This window comes from Artemia franciscana, chromosome 8, assembly GCF_032884065.1.
Source record: "Artemia franciscana chromosome 8, ASM3288406v1, whole genome shotgun sequence".
Classification (NCBI taxonomy): Eukaryota; Metazoa; Arthropoda; class Branchiopoda; order Anostraca; family Artemiidae; genus Artemia; species Artemia franciscana.
Genome location: NC_088870.1, coordinates 42890844 through 42907800, shown reverse-complemented (window position 1 = coordinate 42907800; position 16957 = coordinate 42890844). Strand labels below are relative to the sequence as shown.

General features: G+C 33.9%; 1 protein-coding gene across 3 annotated transcripts in view; it reads left to right on the top strand.

Moving 5' to 3' along the window:
• The window catches only part of LOC136030450 (hemicentin-1-like), a 214279-nt gene that overhangs the window by 162679 nt on the left and 34643 nt on the right, over positions 1 to 16957 (top strand). For all 3 annotated transcript variants that reach the window (XM_065709442.1, XM_065709443.1, XM_065709441.1), the window contains 2 exons: positions 11532 to 11739; positions 16500 to 16659. In XM_065709442.1, the coding sequence (XP_065565514.1) occupies positions 11532 to 11739; positions 16500 to 16659 (368 nt within the window). The remainder of the gene's footprint in view (positions 1 to 11531; positions 11740 to 16499; positions 16660 to 16957) is intronic.

The following is a 16957-nucleotide window of genomic DNA, read 5'->3' as shown; positions in this document are numbered from 1 at the left end:
CTAAACATATTTTTACAGTTTCAACGCAATATCCTTAGTCGTTTCAAAACAAATCCTGATGCAGCTTCTTGACAACCATCATGCACAAAGTGTATTTTTATTTTGTTCTACATTCTCCCAAGCATTTCCTGAAAGTCTCACCTTAAAACCCTTCACTTTTCCGGAGACCCAGTATCAAACATGTACCGCTTTCTCAAAAATAAACCCTCTATGGAAAAAAGGGGAAACTTGTATAACTCACAGCACTTGCCATAGCTTTAGGTTTCATGTCATCCCCGAAGACCTAGTTTTCTTCCCTTTAAACTATTTTTAAAAAATGGCTATACTAAAACTTTCCTCATATGTCTTTGGAAGGGGGTGCAGCTAAAAAGTGTGTTTTCCAATACTTCCATGTCATTTGGCTCGGATAAAAAAAATATATATTGAATCGTATGGCTCTCTAATATAAGTAACGCTTGAGCGTGATCTCTGATTGTTTCCAGTATTAAGATGGTTATTAGTAAACATTATACATCAACATTTATTCACAACAGACTGGCAATACCGACAACCACAGTCTTCTTATGGAAAATAAAGATTTAATTTAATACAACTTAATATGGGGACCGATACACAAAACTGTATCGATGCTCAGGTCTCAAAAGCTAATTGTCTTTACATCCCGGAAACCACCATGCTTGATTTAAAGTTAACGAGTGGTTGGTTATTTATAAATTTGGACTCTCCCTCCTTCTCACTTTATTTTGTGCCAGCTCTCAAACCTCTTCTTCCCCTATTATATCATCTAGCAGGAAATTGAATTTGAGAAATATCTCAAATCGGTGCCTTATCCCAGATGGACAATATGTGTCAGATGTCTGATTGTTTGGACGGGGGGAATTTCACGATTTTGATAAATTAGAGACCAGTCCTCCCTATTTTGAATAGAAGCCTCTAAAGCATCCTGTCAAATGTCGGCTTAATTGCTTTTGATGATTTGGGCTTGGGCTATGATGATTGGGCTACGATTAGGCTACGATGATGATTGGGCTATCCTATATATATACTGTCAACTCTCAGATTTTTACTACTCTTACTAAATCTGGCAACTGGAAATGGATTTTGTGAAGTATCTCAAGTTAGTGTTCTATCCTTGCTTGACCTTATTCTATTATATCCTTTTTGTTTCAATATTGGCTGTTCCACAATTTTGTTATATTTGGAGACACAGTCCTCCCTATTTGGAATAGATCCTTCAAAAATTAAAACTGTTGGTTGAAGAGGCTGCTGATATATTTCGGCTTCTTACCTTTACTATATGTTTTACCAACTATAAGACCTTTCCTACCCTTACTATATCCTCCAACAAAATTATCATTGCAAAATATCTCAAATCGTTTCCTTATCTTGGCTGGAAATTATTCTATCAGATACACTTTTGTTTCGACGGTGGCCCTTCCTCCAACTTTGAGACTTCTTCTTACCCTTAAGATATCTTCTAGCAGGATATTAGTATTGTGAAATATCTCAAACTGGTACCTTATGTTGGCTGAACATTGTTCTACCAAACACTCGTTTCTACAGTGACCATATCACATTTTCGGTTAATTAGAGACCCAATTTTCTCTTTTTGGGACATATGCTTCCGAAATGTCCTGCCAATTGTTATTTGAAGAGACTATTGCTGAATTAGGAATCTCCACCTAACCAAACATTTTGCCAACCCTTAATAGAACATTAATGTAAGTCGGTGCCTTATCCTGGCTAGACCTTCATCTCTCAGATTACTTTTTGTTTTCGATGGGGGCTACTTGACAGATTTGGCAAATTGAAGACTCAATCTTCCATATTTTGAATCGATACATCTAAAGTTCCTAAATTCCTGTTATGGCCTTCCTTCTATCGATGACGATACTAATATCAGATTGTTTCATGCACGCCATGTCTTTTGTAAGGGTGATATGTTAATTAGAGAACAGTTATTCCGTCTCATTACATCTAACCTTTCTGTTTCAATTTTGTTCCACCCTTCCAACACTCCAACTTCTCACCACAACCTACCAGTAGCTCTAAGAAATTAGGATAAACGATCCTTGTCCATAACGTCTCAATCATGTTCCTGCCTTAGCTGCTTTATCTGATATTTCATTGCCGTATCTACATTTACTAACCTTGGTAACCAGTGGCTTTCCCACATACAGAATAGTCTAGTTTGCTTTGGAAACTATTATTTTTCTGGTAGTCGTTTTCCAAAGATCACACGTCGTTTAAAAAAATGATTCTATCTTTTCAATGAACAAAAAAGTAAACTCAATTTAAAAAAAAAATCCGAATCATCGGACATATCAACTTTAAAGTGAATAAGATCAATGCTTCCCCCTGGCCTCTCTTGGCACGTAGTTTATATCGAATTTCAAATCTGGGGAGTCTTAATAACTCATTAAGAAATAAGAGGTTTCTATACCTCTCTTACAATATTTTCTTTCCTAGATTTTACAAGATCAACTTGAGTATGCATTTTTTTTTTTTTTCAAAATGCAAAACCTTTCAATTGAAATATAAGTCTTGTAATTTTTTTTAAAGGCTTTTTAAAATAGTTGAAAGACAAAAATGAAACTTTGCTAAATGGATAGACCGACGATAAATGGTTTATCAATGATTAAATATTTCGCCTCTAAAGTGTTTGAGTCTAAAATTTCCAAACGATTAATGACGCTATTTTGATTCAAATGAAAAGTATATTGGCATTAAAACTTCAAACGAATAAAAAATATATATATTTGGAGAGGGTGTTATCTTCTCCCGACAGAAATTGTGTTTAATATTTTGAAGCTTTTTTTCTTAATCCTTCATCGATGGTGATAACACAGTGAGAGCGTAATTAAAACTCAAGTTTTTTTTTATCCCAATGGTTCGTTTGGACGTTTGGACGATAAAGGTTCGTTTGGACTAAAACAAAAATTTAATTTTCAGTTAAATATTTTGAGAAGCAATCGGTAAATAAAAAACGTGCAATTACCAAATGCCTATGATTGCTGCATTGCTTTCAGGAAAGTGCCATTCATAATGTAGTATAAAGTGTGGTGGTAGAGGATAGGGGGAGGGTTTGGAGGTCGACCGCACTTTTAAGACAAATTATAATATTTCTACTTATTAATATCACTCTTTATTTTCGATTGAAAAAGGATTATTTTGTATAATTTAATTGTTTTTTGTTGCAATATCTAATTTAGGCTTCTCTTAAATATAAGACCACACTTTGCCTCTGTGATTGGCGGTCCGATTAAATTTTGTTACAATGCCTTGAAGATCCTATTCGCACATGAAAAAGTACATCACTGAACATATTTTTGGGCTATATGTATATGAATACGAATTTATGTTTGTAATTTTAGATCTTATTCTTAGAGGATGAGGGTGACCCCTGTTTCCTTAGGGAAAGAGACAGTGAGATCCTGACTTATGCCTAGCACACAACTGCATAATATCATGAATAAATTAAGAAAGGTCGTATATTACTCAGCTTCACCAAATGAAGCTATAAATCATACAAAAATGCTTTCGTTTATATGGATTTTAGTATGTGTCAAGGATCAACGCACTGTCAAGGGGCATCAGGACTTTTGAAGCTTGGAGGCTATATAAAGCTTTTCAATAGTTTCAAATGCATTGGCAATTTAATAAATGTCACGATATACGGTACCAATTTGGACCTCTTCGGAAAACCATTTTTTTTTATTGCCCAAAATGGTGGAGAATGCCACGTTGCTGTTGCTCTGACTCGATTTTTTTTGTCTATTTGAAAATGGATTGAGAACTTTCTACAAGCTTTAGAATTAATCGCTATGATCATTGCTTGGATATGATCAATAATGGCAGAAAGAGCAAATATACAGAATGTACAGGCATTTACAACATCTCTTCTCGAGTAAGCTCGAGATTTCATTTCTTTTTTTCATTCAACAGTAGTACATGGATGTACATGGAGTCCTTTGACTTTGTTCACCGTGTCTTTCAACATTCCCTGAAATTTTTAACTTCATGGCACCATTCCCTAGATATCGTATATAAATCGTTTTTACAAATTGGATACACCTAAACTCTTTTGCTTTTGTTCGACATCAGTGATATTAGTATTAATAGCAATAATGGTAGTAGTAGTAGAAATAGTAGTAGCAGTAGAAGTAGTAGGAGTAGTAGTAGCAGTAGTAGTAGTAGTATTAGTAGTAGTAGTATTAATAGTAGTAGTAGTAGTAGTAGTAGTAGTAGTAGTAGTAGTAGTAGTAGTAGTAGTAGTAGTAGTAGTAGTAGTAGTAGTAGTAGTAGTAGTAGTAGTAGTAGTAGTAGTAGTAGTAGTAGTAGTAGTAGTAGTAGTAGTAGTAGTAGTAGTAGTAGTAGTAGTAGTAGTAGTAGTAGTAGTAGTAGTAGCAGTAATAATAATAATAGAAGTAGAAGTAAAAGTTGCAATAGTAGTAGCAGTAGTCGTAGTAGTAGTAGTAGTAGTAGTAGTAGTAGTAGTAGTAGTAGCAGCAGTAGTAGTAGTGGTAGCAGAAGTAGTAGTAGCCTAATAGCAGTAGTAGCATTATTAATAGTATTAGTAGAGGTAGTACTAGTAGTAGCAGTATTAGCAGTAGTAGTAGTATTAGTAGCAGTAGTAGTAGTAGTAGTAGTAGTAGTAGTAGTAGTAGTAGTAGTAGTAGTAGTAGTAGTATTAGTAGTATTAGTAGTAGTAGTAGTAGTAGCAGTAGTAGTAAAATTCCCCTCAAAATTTTCTGAAAGTACCATCCTAATACCAGTACTTGTTCCTGATATGTTGGAGATGTTCCACATTAGTACATGGATGCCCATGGAGTCCTTTGAGTTAGTTCACCATGTATTTCAACATTCCCTGAAATTTTTAACTTCATGATACCATTCCCGAGATATCGTATGTAAATTGCTTTTACAAATTGGATACACCTAAACTCTTTTGGTTTTGTTCGACATCAGTGATATTAGTATTAGTAGTATTAATGGTAGTAGTAGTAGTAATAGTAGTAGTAGAAGTAGTAGGAGTAGTAGTTGTAGTTGTATTATTAGTAGTAGTAATAGTAGCAGTAGTAGTAGTAGTAGTAGTAGTAGTAGTAGTAATAATAGTAGTAGAAGTAAAAGTTGTGATAGTAGTCGTAGTAGTCATAGTAGTAGTAGTAGTAGTAGTAGTAGTAGTAGTAGTAGTAGTAGTAGTAGTAGTAGTAGTAGTAGTAGTAGTAGTAGTAGTAGTAGTAGTAGTAGTAGTAGTAGTAGTAGTAGTAGTAGTAGTAGTAGTAATAGTAGTAGTAGTAGTAGTAGTAGTAGTAATAGTAGTAGTAGCAGAAGTAGTAGTAATAGTAGTAGAATTATTAGTAGTAGTAGTCGAAGTAGTCCTAGTAGTAGCAATATTAGTAGTAGTAGTAGTAGTAGTAGTAGTAGTAGTAGTAGTAGCAGTAGTAGTAGTAGTAGTAGTAGTAGTAGTAGTAGTAGTAGTAATAGTAGTAGTAGTAGTAGTAGTTCCTGGCTGAAGGGCCAAGAAACGGAGATCAGCACCGCCGGTACGGACTGTAAAGTCTAATGCCGTATCCTTTACCCCCTTTTTTAGTAATGGTAGTAGTAGTAGTAGTAGTAGTAGTAGAAGTAACAGTAGTGGTAGAATTAGTAGTAGTAGTAGTAATATTAGCAGTAGTAGTAGTATTAATAGTAGTAGTAATAATAATACCCTACTATTAGTAGTAACAGTAGTAGTATTGGTTCTAATATTAGTAGTAGTAGGAGTAGTTGTAACCATAGCAATATAACAGTCAGAGTGTTTTGCCTTAGTTTAACATATCCCTCAAACCCTTTAGAGTTTCATCATAATACCCTTAGTGTGTTATGACACACGCAGAAACAAACACTTCAACAATCCCAATTGATAAATCATGTATGTAAGCAATCAGCGAATTATAACATTTATAAACCTTGTCCCAGGGGTGTTGGCGCTTGACATCCCCGAGGCATAGTTATTTGACCTTTTTGCTATTTTGAACAAAACAGCTTTCACAAAATTTTTTATAGTTTTGAGGGGGGCATCGGGGCTGTCATTCAATCACTTTTTAACACCCATTCTAAACATATTTTTACAGTTTCAACGCAATATCCTTAGTCGTTTCAAAACAAATCCTGATGCAGCTTCTTGACAACCATCATGCACAAAGTGTATTTTTATTTTGTTCTACATTCTCCCAGGCATTTCCTGAAAGTCTCACCTTAAAACCCTTCACTTTTCCGGAGACCCAGTATCAAACATGTACCGCTTTCTCAAAAATAAACCCTCTATGGAAAAAAGGGGAAACTTGTATAACTCACAGCACTTGCCATAGCTTTAGGTTTCATGTCATCCCCGAAGACCTAGTTTTCTTCCCTTTAAACTATTTTTAAAAAATGGCTATACTAAAACTTTCCTCATATGTCTTTGGAAGGGGGTGCAGCTAAAAAGTGTGTTTTCCAATACTTCCATGTCATTTGGCTCGGATAAAAAAAATATATATATTGAATCGTATGGCTCTCTAATATAAGTAACGCTTGAGCGTGATCTCTGATTGTTTCCAGTATTAAGATGGTTATTAGTAAACATTATACATCAACATTTATTCACAACAGACTGGCAATACCGACAACCACAGTCTTCTTATGGAAAATAAAGATTTAATTTAATACAACTTAATATGGGGACCGATACACAAAACTGTATCGATGCTCAGGTCTCAAAAGCTAATTGTCTTTACATCCCGGAAACCACCATGCTTGATTTAAAGTTAACGAGTGGTTGGTTATTTATAAATTTGGACTCTCCCTCCTTCTCACTTTATTTTGTGCCAGCTCTCAAACCTCTTCTTCCCCTATTATATCATCTAGCAGGAAATTGAATTTGAGAAATATCTCAAATCGGTGCCTTATCCCAGATGGACAATATGTGTCAGATGTCTGATTGTTTGGACGGGGGGAATTTCACGATTTTGATAAATTAGAGACCAGTCCTCCCTATTTTGAATAGAAGCCTCTAAAGTATCCTGTCAAATGTCGGCTTAATTGCTTTTGATGATTTGGGCTTGGGCTATGATGATTGGGCTACGATTAGGCTACGATGATGATTGGGCTATCCTATATATATATACTGTCAACTCTCAGATTTTTACTACTCTTACTAAATCTGGCAACTGGAAATGGATTTTGTGAAGTATCTCAAGTTAGTGTTCTATCCTTGCTTGACCTTATTCTATTAGATCCTTTTTGTTTCAATATTGGCTGTTCCACAATTTTGTTATATTTGGAGACACAGTCCTCCCTATTTGGAATAGATCCTTCAAAAATTAAAACTGTTGGTTGAAGAGGCTGCTGATATATTTCGGCTTCTTACCTTTACTATATGTTTTACCAACTATAAGACCTTTCCTACCCTTACTATATCCTCCAACAAAATTATCATTGCAAAATATCTCAAATCGTTTCCTTATCTTGGCTGGAAATTATTCTATCAGATACATTTTTGTTTCGACGGTGGCCCTTCCTCCAACTTTGAGACTTCTTCTTACCCTTAAGATATCTTCTAGCAGGATATTAGTATTGTGAAATATCTCAAACTGGTACCTTATGTTGGCTGAACATTGTTCTACCAAACACTCGTTTCTACAGTGACCATATCACATTTTCGGTTAATTAGAGACCCAATTTTCTCTTTTTGGGACATATGCTTCCGAAATGTCCTGCCAATTGTTATTTGAAGAGACTATTGCTGAATTAGGAATCTCCACCTAACCAAACATTTTGCCAACCCTTAATAGAACATTAATGTAAGTCGGTGCCTTATCCTGGCTAGACCTTCATCTCTCAGATTACTTTTTGTTTTCGATGGGGGCTACTTGACAGATTTGGCAAATTGAAGACTCAATCTTCCATATTTTGAATCGATACATCTTAAGTTCCTAAATTCCTGTTATGGCCTTCCTTCTATCGATGACGATACTAATATCAGATTGTTTCATGCACGCCATGTCTTTTGTAAGGGTGATATGTTAATTAGAGAACAGTTATTCCGTCTCATTACATCTAACCTTTCTGTTTCAATTTTGTTCCACCCTTCCAACACTCCAACTTCTCACCACAACCTACCAGTAGCTCTAAGAAATTAGGATAAACGATCCTTGTCCATAACGTCTCAATCATGTTCCTGCCTTAGCTGCTTTATCTGATATTTCATTGCCGTATCTACATTTACTAACCTTGGTAACCAGTGGCTTTCCCACATACAGAATAGTCTAGTTTGCTTTGGAAACTATTATTTTTCTGGTAGTCGTTTTCCAAAGATCACACGTCGTTTAAAAAAATGATTCTATCTTTTCAATGAACAAAAAAGTAAACTCAATTTAAAAAAAAAGTCCAGATCATCGGACATATCAGCTTTAAAGTGAATAAGATCAATGCTTCCCCCTGGCCTCTCTTGGCACGTAGTTTATATCGAATTTCAAATCTGGGGAGTCTTAATAACTCATTAAGAAATAAGAGGTTTCTATACCTCTCTTACAATATTTTCTTTCCTAGATTTTACAAGATCAACTTGAGTATGCATTTTTTTTTTTTTTTTCAAAATGCAAAACCTTTCAATTGAAATATAAGTCTTGTAATTTTTTTTTAAAGGCTTTTTAAAATAGTTGAAAGACAAAAATGAAACTTTGCTAAATGGATAGACCGACGATAAATGGTTTATCAATGATTAAATATTTCGCCTCTAAAGTGTTTGAGTCTAAAATTTCCAAACGATTAATGACGCTATTTTGATTCAAATGAAAAGTATATTGGCATTAAAACTTCAAACGAATAAAAAATATATATATTTGGAGAGGGTGTTATCTTCTCTCGACAGAAATTGTGTTTAATATTTTGAAGCTTTTTTTCTTAATCCTTCATCGATGGTGATAACACAGTGAGAGCGTAATTAAAACTCAAGTTTTTTTTATCCCAATGGTTCGTTTGGACGTTTGGACGATAAAGGTTCGTTTGGACTAAAACAAAAATTTAATTTTCAGTTAAATATTTTGAGAAGCAATCGGTAAATAAAAAACGTGCAATTACCAAATGCCTATGATTGCTGCATTGCTTTCAGGAAAGTGCCATTCATAATGTAGTATAAAGTGTGGTGGTAGAGGATAGGGGGAGGGTTTGGAGGTCGACCGCACTTTTAAGACAAATTATAATATTTCTACTTATTAATATCACTCTTTATTTTCGATTGAAAAAGGATTATTTTGTATAATTTAATTGTTTTTTGTTGCAATATCTAATTTAGGCTTCTCTTAAATATAAGACCACACTTTGCCTCTGTGATTGGCGGTCCGATTAAATTTTGTTACAATGCCTTGAAGATCCTATTCGCACATGAAAAAGTACATCACTGAACATATTTTTGGGCTATATGTATATGAATACGAATTTATGTTTGTAATTTTAGATCTTATTCTTAGAGGATGAGGGTGACCCCTGTTTCCTTAGGGAAAGAGACAGTGAGATCCTGACTTATGCCTAGCACACAACTGCATAATATCATGAATAAATTAAGAAAGGTCGTATATTACTCAGCTTCACCAAATGAAGCTATAAATCATACAAAAATGCTTTCGTTTATATGGATTTTAGTATGTGTCAAGGATCAACGCACTGTCAAGGGGCATCAGGACTTTTGAAGCTTGGAGGCTATATAAAGCTTTTCAATAGTTTCAAATGCATTGGCAATTTAATAAATGTCACGATATACGGTACCAATTTGGACCTCTTCGGAAAACCATTTTTTTTTTATTGCCCAAAATGGTGGAGAATGCCACGTTGCTGTTGCTCTGACTCGATTTTTTTTGTCTATTTGAAAATGGATTGAGAACTTTCTACAAGCTTTAGAATTAATCGCTATGATCATTGCTTGGATATGATCAATAATGGCAGAAAGAGCAAATATACAGAATGTACAGGCATTTACAACATCTCTTCTCGAGTAAGCTCGAGATTTCATTTCTTTTTTTCTAGTTAGGGGTTCTAACATTCCAGCCATGCACAAAGCACTGATAGCTTGGAATATTACTGGTCAAGCTAAATGTACATTGTGCGATACAACACAAGTCAAAATTAAATCAAGAAGTGATAGGATGTGTCCTCTTAAAGCCAAAAAAGGATGGGGATACGTTGTGATGCGATCAATGCAGAAATTATATTCATTTTTTACTATGTGTCTTTGCGCTTGATACTTAGACTAGACAGTTAGACTTGACTTTATTAAACAAGAAACGATATAAATAAAAGTTATACAAAGGAGACAGGGAGACAACTCGTTTTGTTTCCTTTAACAATAGAGAGAGAAAAAAGAAGAAGGAATTACACCTCAATAACTCACACGGAGTACATAGAGAAAGAGAGAGAGAGAGAGAGAGAGAGAGAGAGAGAGAGAGAGAGAGAAGAAGAAGAAGAAGAAGAAGCGGGAAAAAAAATGCGACTCATGGAGATACGGACGGGAATTATAAACTAGTTTATAAATAAATCACTTTACATTGTTTCCCCGCTACTATAGGCAGAAAGAACTATCTCTTTCAATTTCTTTTTATATATATAGAGTGATGGTGACTCACTTATTAAATCAAATAGTTTATATTTATTGGCAATCTTAGGAGGTTGATATCTTAAACTTAGTCTTGATCTCTCATTTTTAATAAAATGAAAAAAATATTCCTTGCTCTTGATAAATTGCTATGTTTATTTTCAACCAAGAGTTTCATGCTATTGAAAAAATTATCCCTACGCTGGATATCTACAAACCATATGCCTATATTAAGGTGAAAAATTTGTACTATTGAAGCATATTATTAAATAAATACAAAAGATGTTTTAGTTTCAGATAATTCTTTTGTCGTCCTAGGGGGTATTAAAAAAAAGGTCCAGGATTCTTATTGACTTGTTTTGGACAATTTTGAGTCTTCGTAAATGTGAATAGAATGTCAACATCAAAACGGTCGGGCAATATTGAAAATGGCATTCAACTAATGAAAAATATAATTTTCTCCTTATTTGGTAAGGAAACAGGAACTTTACTCTATGCCAACATCCGAGATTCCTGGACACTCTTGCCTCGTGTTTATTAATATGCGCCTTAAAAGACAGAGTTGAGTCAATACCTAAATATCTAAATACATCCACTCTTTTTATGGAGGATGTTCTAATACTAATAGTTTTAAATGACACATCCTTCCCTGCTCTCAAACTTCTCCCAAAAACCACAATTCCGACTTTTCTAGGTTAGTATTAGTCGATTAGCATGAAACCAAGAATTTAGATTAAAAGCAACAGTTTTTAGGGTCACTCAATAGGTCTCTTCGTTGCCATCCTTTAAACTAATTGCTACGTCATCTGCAAACAATATTGGTAATTCATCGTCCGAAGCCATGCATTTTGGAAGGTCATTTATTTATGTATATTGACAGGTGACAAGTTGTCAACATTCAAATTTGTTCATATTCTTTCAGGTTACCTCGATTGATGAGTTAAAAAATAAAGATCTTCTTCCTATATTAGAAAACTTAAACTTGACAAGTAGTTTCCTTAGGAAGCATGATTTAAGCGTCTTAAAGATTCAGCCAAACACAAGTCAAGACTTCGGATTTTTCTACTGTTTGGGAACAAATATAATTGGTAGTACAAAACAGCCGTGTGTCTTCAATGTTCTAGAATCAGGTAGGCATTTGACCGTTTGATTGCTTTTACCTACATTTAGAAACGAAAAATATTTTAAATAAAAAAAAAGTGCTGGCACTGAATAAATAAATTAAAAAAGAAAAGTAGAATATTATTAAAAGATCCCTAAAGTATTAGTAAAGATCGTTTTAAAGTATTCTTTCTATTTATCAATGAAACCAAACTGTGGCACTTGTGAATTTTTCCAAACTAATCTTGTTACTGTTCAGAACATTTAGAAATTAAGATTATCGGTTTTAGAATTCTTAGCTAAAATTTAAGACAATACTAAATATTAGATTTGAGTCCAATTCTTGCTTAAACTTTAGCAGAAAGTTATTCCATTTTCAAGAAAGTTATTACAGTAACGTGAACTCGGGAATTTTACACTGAGAATAATTAGAGTTTAGATGAATGGTATGTACCCGAGAAATGAAAAATGTTTCTCCTAAACTATCCGTATAGGATTGCACGTAAAGACAAAAAGAGGGATTGGGGCGAAATTTCTTCCATTAGAATTCATTGATATTTACTGTGATTTTTTTTTATTTGTCAGCTAAAAGAACTTTCGATTCTAGAATCTTCTCAACTCTCAGCTTTCAATTTTGTAATGTTATTTGATCTAGAGTATATAATAAGACACAATAAAAAGTGCATTTATTTGTTTTGTATAGAATTTTTTAAATTTACAAAATAAAGTGAAATTTGTAATGAATTGAACAACAGGAAGAAGATTTAAATCATTTATAATAAGCGTATATAAATAATAAGCATATAGAAGGGAGCATTCTACAGAAATTGCATATAAATAAAACAACATATTATAATTGGAAGTTCACGCTTAAAATAGCCGACTCGGAACGGTTGATTGAACTTCTACAAGAGTTATTCAAAACCTATGCATAGTAATACCACTATTCTAAATTCAACGTTTATTATTTATCTTTTATTTTTCTGTAGAAACTTCACTCTAAAAATTTCTTTAATGTGAATTATTAAGATTTATTTAAATGTCTGATATGGGACTATTATTCATTTAGCCAACTAAAATATTCTGCACATTCAACAATTGCTTAAAAAGTATCATTAAAAATAAAATAATTTGGACCAAAAACTCGATCTAAAGCTAGTACAAGCATTATCTTTTTATTTACACCTTACAATACCAAAATTCGTTGAAAGAATCACGTCCAGCTAAAGAAATTTAACCGGGATAAAAGTTTTGAGTGGAATCACTACATCCTAACAAGATATATGGAACTAAATATATATAACTAAAAATATGCTTCATTACAAGACAATTAGAGATTTCTCTTGGACGCCTGGGACCCCTATTGAGGCACAAGTAAAATTGAGCAGAATTAGGCTACCTAGCTTTTGATGGATTCACACTTAAGTGGTCTGAGAATTCTCTATTGCGTGAGCAATACGACTGCGAAAAAGACAGTTTTCTTTTCAAGATCGGTCACAAAGGAAATATGTTTTTGTAAATTCGTTGAATCGCATTAATCTTCAAATGTATAACTATGAGTTGAGAAACGTATAATAGCTGATATAGGAGGATTATAAGCATCTTATACAAGCGTCACTTCAAAAAAAAAATTCGCAAAAAATGACCTTTGTTAAGAAGGAATTTGCCTTTTTATAGGCAAACTTATATTATAGGTTTTTTTTTTATTTATTTAGTATGATATTGTATGACATGCTAAAACTAAAACCCTTTATAAACCATGGCTAAAACAAGTACAACAACAAACAGATTATAAAAAAAGACACATCCTTAAATCAAAATCAAAGTTTAAGCGGATTACAGAAAACGGTCCCTATGTATCATACCTGTACCCACAAACTATCGCCACTTTTTAGCCCTCGTAAAACTTCTATCACTTGATATAATATCTATCCATTCATCCATTGTAAACCAACCCCAAAAAATTTCCCCTCTCAGGCCTTTTAATTCTTTAAAAAGAACAAAAGATTAATTAAGTCCTCCTTCCCATTTCTACCCATTGGGCAAAAGTAAAGACCTATCTTCGACTTCACCCTTCCCATATACTCTCATGTTAAGCAAGTGATAAGTAATTTCCTCTAGATGTTATCTCTCTAGTATATTCACTATTATTGCTATTGTTCCTCCTTTTTAAGTCATGCCTCAACATAAAGTTCCTCCTGCAATGTTTCCTTAATCCCAGGACACAGACAGAGAGAGAGAGAGAGAGAGAGAGAAAGGGAGAGAGAGGGGGGACGGTGCTATGCCTAAATACCACTTCTGGATTTTCTCGTTCTTTAAATTAATCCTTATCTGTTTGGATGCCACTCCCTTTCTAACTCAAATCCTTTCCTGTTACTCCGCTGCCTAGCTTCTCCACAACTTTATAAAATGTATCTTACTTGATTAGCCCAGAAACTTTTCCACCTGTCACTCCATTACTCATGGTATGCTGCCATTAATAACAAGTGAAAATGACATCATTTTTATGCAATCCTAAAGAAGGCTTATGCCAGCTTTGACTCTCACTCAGAGTATCAGTCTTGGCTTTTTCTCCAATTAAATAAAAACAAACAAGTTTTTTTTAACTAAAAGTAAGGAGCGACATTAAAACTTAAAACGAACAGAAATTACTTCGTATATGAAAGGGGCTGCTTCCAATTCAACGCCCCGCTCTTTACGCTAAAGTTTCTTATTGTTTTAAAAAGTAGAGTTGCGAGAAAGAATCAAACTTTAGGGCAAGGAGCGGGGTGTCAGGGAGGAAAAGCCCTTTTCATATAAGGAGTAATTTCTGTTCGTTTTAAGTTTTAATGTCGCTCCTTACTTTCATTTCAAAAAACATGTTTTTTTTTATTTAATTTCTGAAAGTTTTTGAATTAATGCATGTCTGATTTTGGCTCTCCATACATAAATTATTAAAATGAAATTTGCGTATTAATTCTTTTTTGGCTAAATGGCTTTCTCTTAGTTTTGATCAAACGATTTTGAGAAATAAGGGGTGGGGAAGGAGGCCTAGTTGCCCTCTAATTTTTCGGTTACTTAAAAAGGCAACTAGATCTTTTAATTTTTAACGAACGTTTTTATTAGTAAAAAATATACGTAACTTCAGAATTAACTTACGTAACAAACTTTTATATTCTTATATTTTTGATTATATATATGAGGGGGTTGGTCCCCTCGTTAATACCTCGCTCTTCACACTAAATCTTGTTTTGTCCCAATTCTTTAAGAATGACCCCTGAATCAGAAAGGCCGTAGAATAAATAGTTGAAATTACTTAAAAAATTTTTAGCATAAAGAGCGAAGTATTTATCTCCTCCTAAATACCTCGCTCTTTATGCTAAAGTATTTTTAGAATCCCTCATATGCGTAATAATCTCTGTTCGTTTTAAGTTTTAATGCTTCTGCTTACTTGCAATTGAAAAAAAAACTTTTACATGTTTATATTTTCATTGTTTTTTTTAATAGTAATGCTAGAAAATCCTGCGCCCTTTTAATTGAATTTCTCTTCCCCCATGGAATATTCCTCCAAGGAAAGATCCTCCCATATAGCCCCCTCCCCTAAACCCCACACCAAACCAAAAAACTCCCCCTGATAACGTCGGTACACTTCCTAGTAACCATTACTGTATGTAAACACTGGTCAAAGTTTGTAACTTGCAGCCCCTCCCTCAGGGACTCTGGGGAGTAAGTCATCCCAAAAGACATAGTTATTATGGTTTTCGACTATGGGGAACAAAATGGCTATCTCAAAATGTTGATCCGTTGACTTTGGTAAAAAATGAGCGTGGGAGGGGGCCTAGGTGCTCTCCAATTTTTTGGTCACTTAAAAAGGGCACCAGAACTTTTCATTTCCGGTAGAATGAGCCCTCTTGCAACACTCTAGGACCACTTGGTCGATACGATGACCCCTGGGAAAAAAAACAAATAAACACACACCCGTGATTTGTCTTCTGGCAAAAAATACGAAATTCCACATTTTTGTAGATTTGACCTTGAATTTTTTTTTCTATATGATTCTCTGATACGCTGAATGCGATGGTTTGATTTTCGTTAAGATTCTATGACTTTTAAGGGGTGTTACTCCCTATTTTCCAAAATAAGGCAAATTTTCTCAGGCTCGTAACTTTTGATGACAAAGACTAAATTTGATGAAACTTATATATTTAAAATCAGCATAAAAATCCGATTCTTTTGATATGTCTTTTAGCATCGAAAATCCGTTTTTAGAGTTTCGTTTACTATTTAGCCGGGTCGCTCCTTACTACAGTTCGTTACCACGAACTGTTTAATTAGTCATGGCGTGATAGCAACTTGATTTTAATTCAAAAATCAACGGAATGAAAAACAAAGGTGCCATAAGCCTATTTCAGAATTGAATGAAAATGATGCTTTTTTCGATCAATTTGCCTTTAATAGCCTCCATCCCCAGATCCATACTGGGCCACTTTGAGAAGACCGATGGCGCTGTCAACCAGTTATTTCTATGCTTTTTGATCCTGCTGAGCAAGATCATAAGGTTAAGTAAGTAAAACTAGGTCAACAGTAATTGTAACATCGGTTATTCAGGGTGGGGTTATTTGAATTCCATTTCAACCTCAAATTTATGGAATAATGTAATTGACTTTAAATACGTCACAAAGATGAACTCATACAATTGAAGCCTACTTTATAGCACAGAAATAGAAGGCAGCAATATCTCTTTTTTTTGGATTGAACAAATTTTATCCCTAGTTATTGGTATTATCATTTTTTTTTTTTTTTTGCTCAGAAATTCCACACACTCCAGCGAATTGTACCGTTAAGATGCCGACCAAATCGTCAATTGATGTTGAGTGTAATGAATCTTTTGATGGAAACCTGCAGCAAAATTTTCTCCTGGAGATACTTGATGTGCAGACAAATGAAGTGCTTTTCAACCTTACTTCAAGGTAAAATTTGCTTTATTTGTCAAAAAGTAGAATTTGTTTACCGGCATTAAATTTGTTTACCGGCATTAAAGAGAAAATTTTATTTTTTGTTTTGTAAAACAAGGCACATTTCATATCCCGTTCATGATGTTCTTATTTGTAGTTGGTTTTCTCTTTTATGAAACAGCCTTCTACCCTCCTCTTTTGTTCGTTATCCCTCCCTTTTTTTGACGTTTGAAAATTATTGGTTTCTCATCAGTCTATGTTTGCAATTCTAAATATTGTAATTTTTATTTGGTTATAAAATTTGTTTTATTAA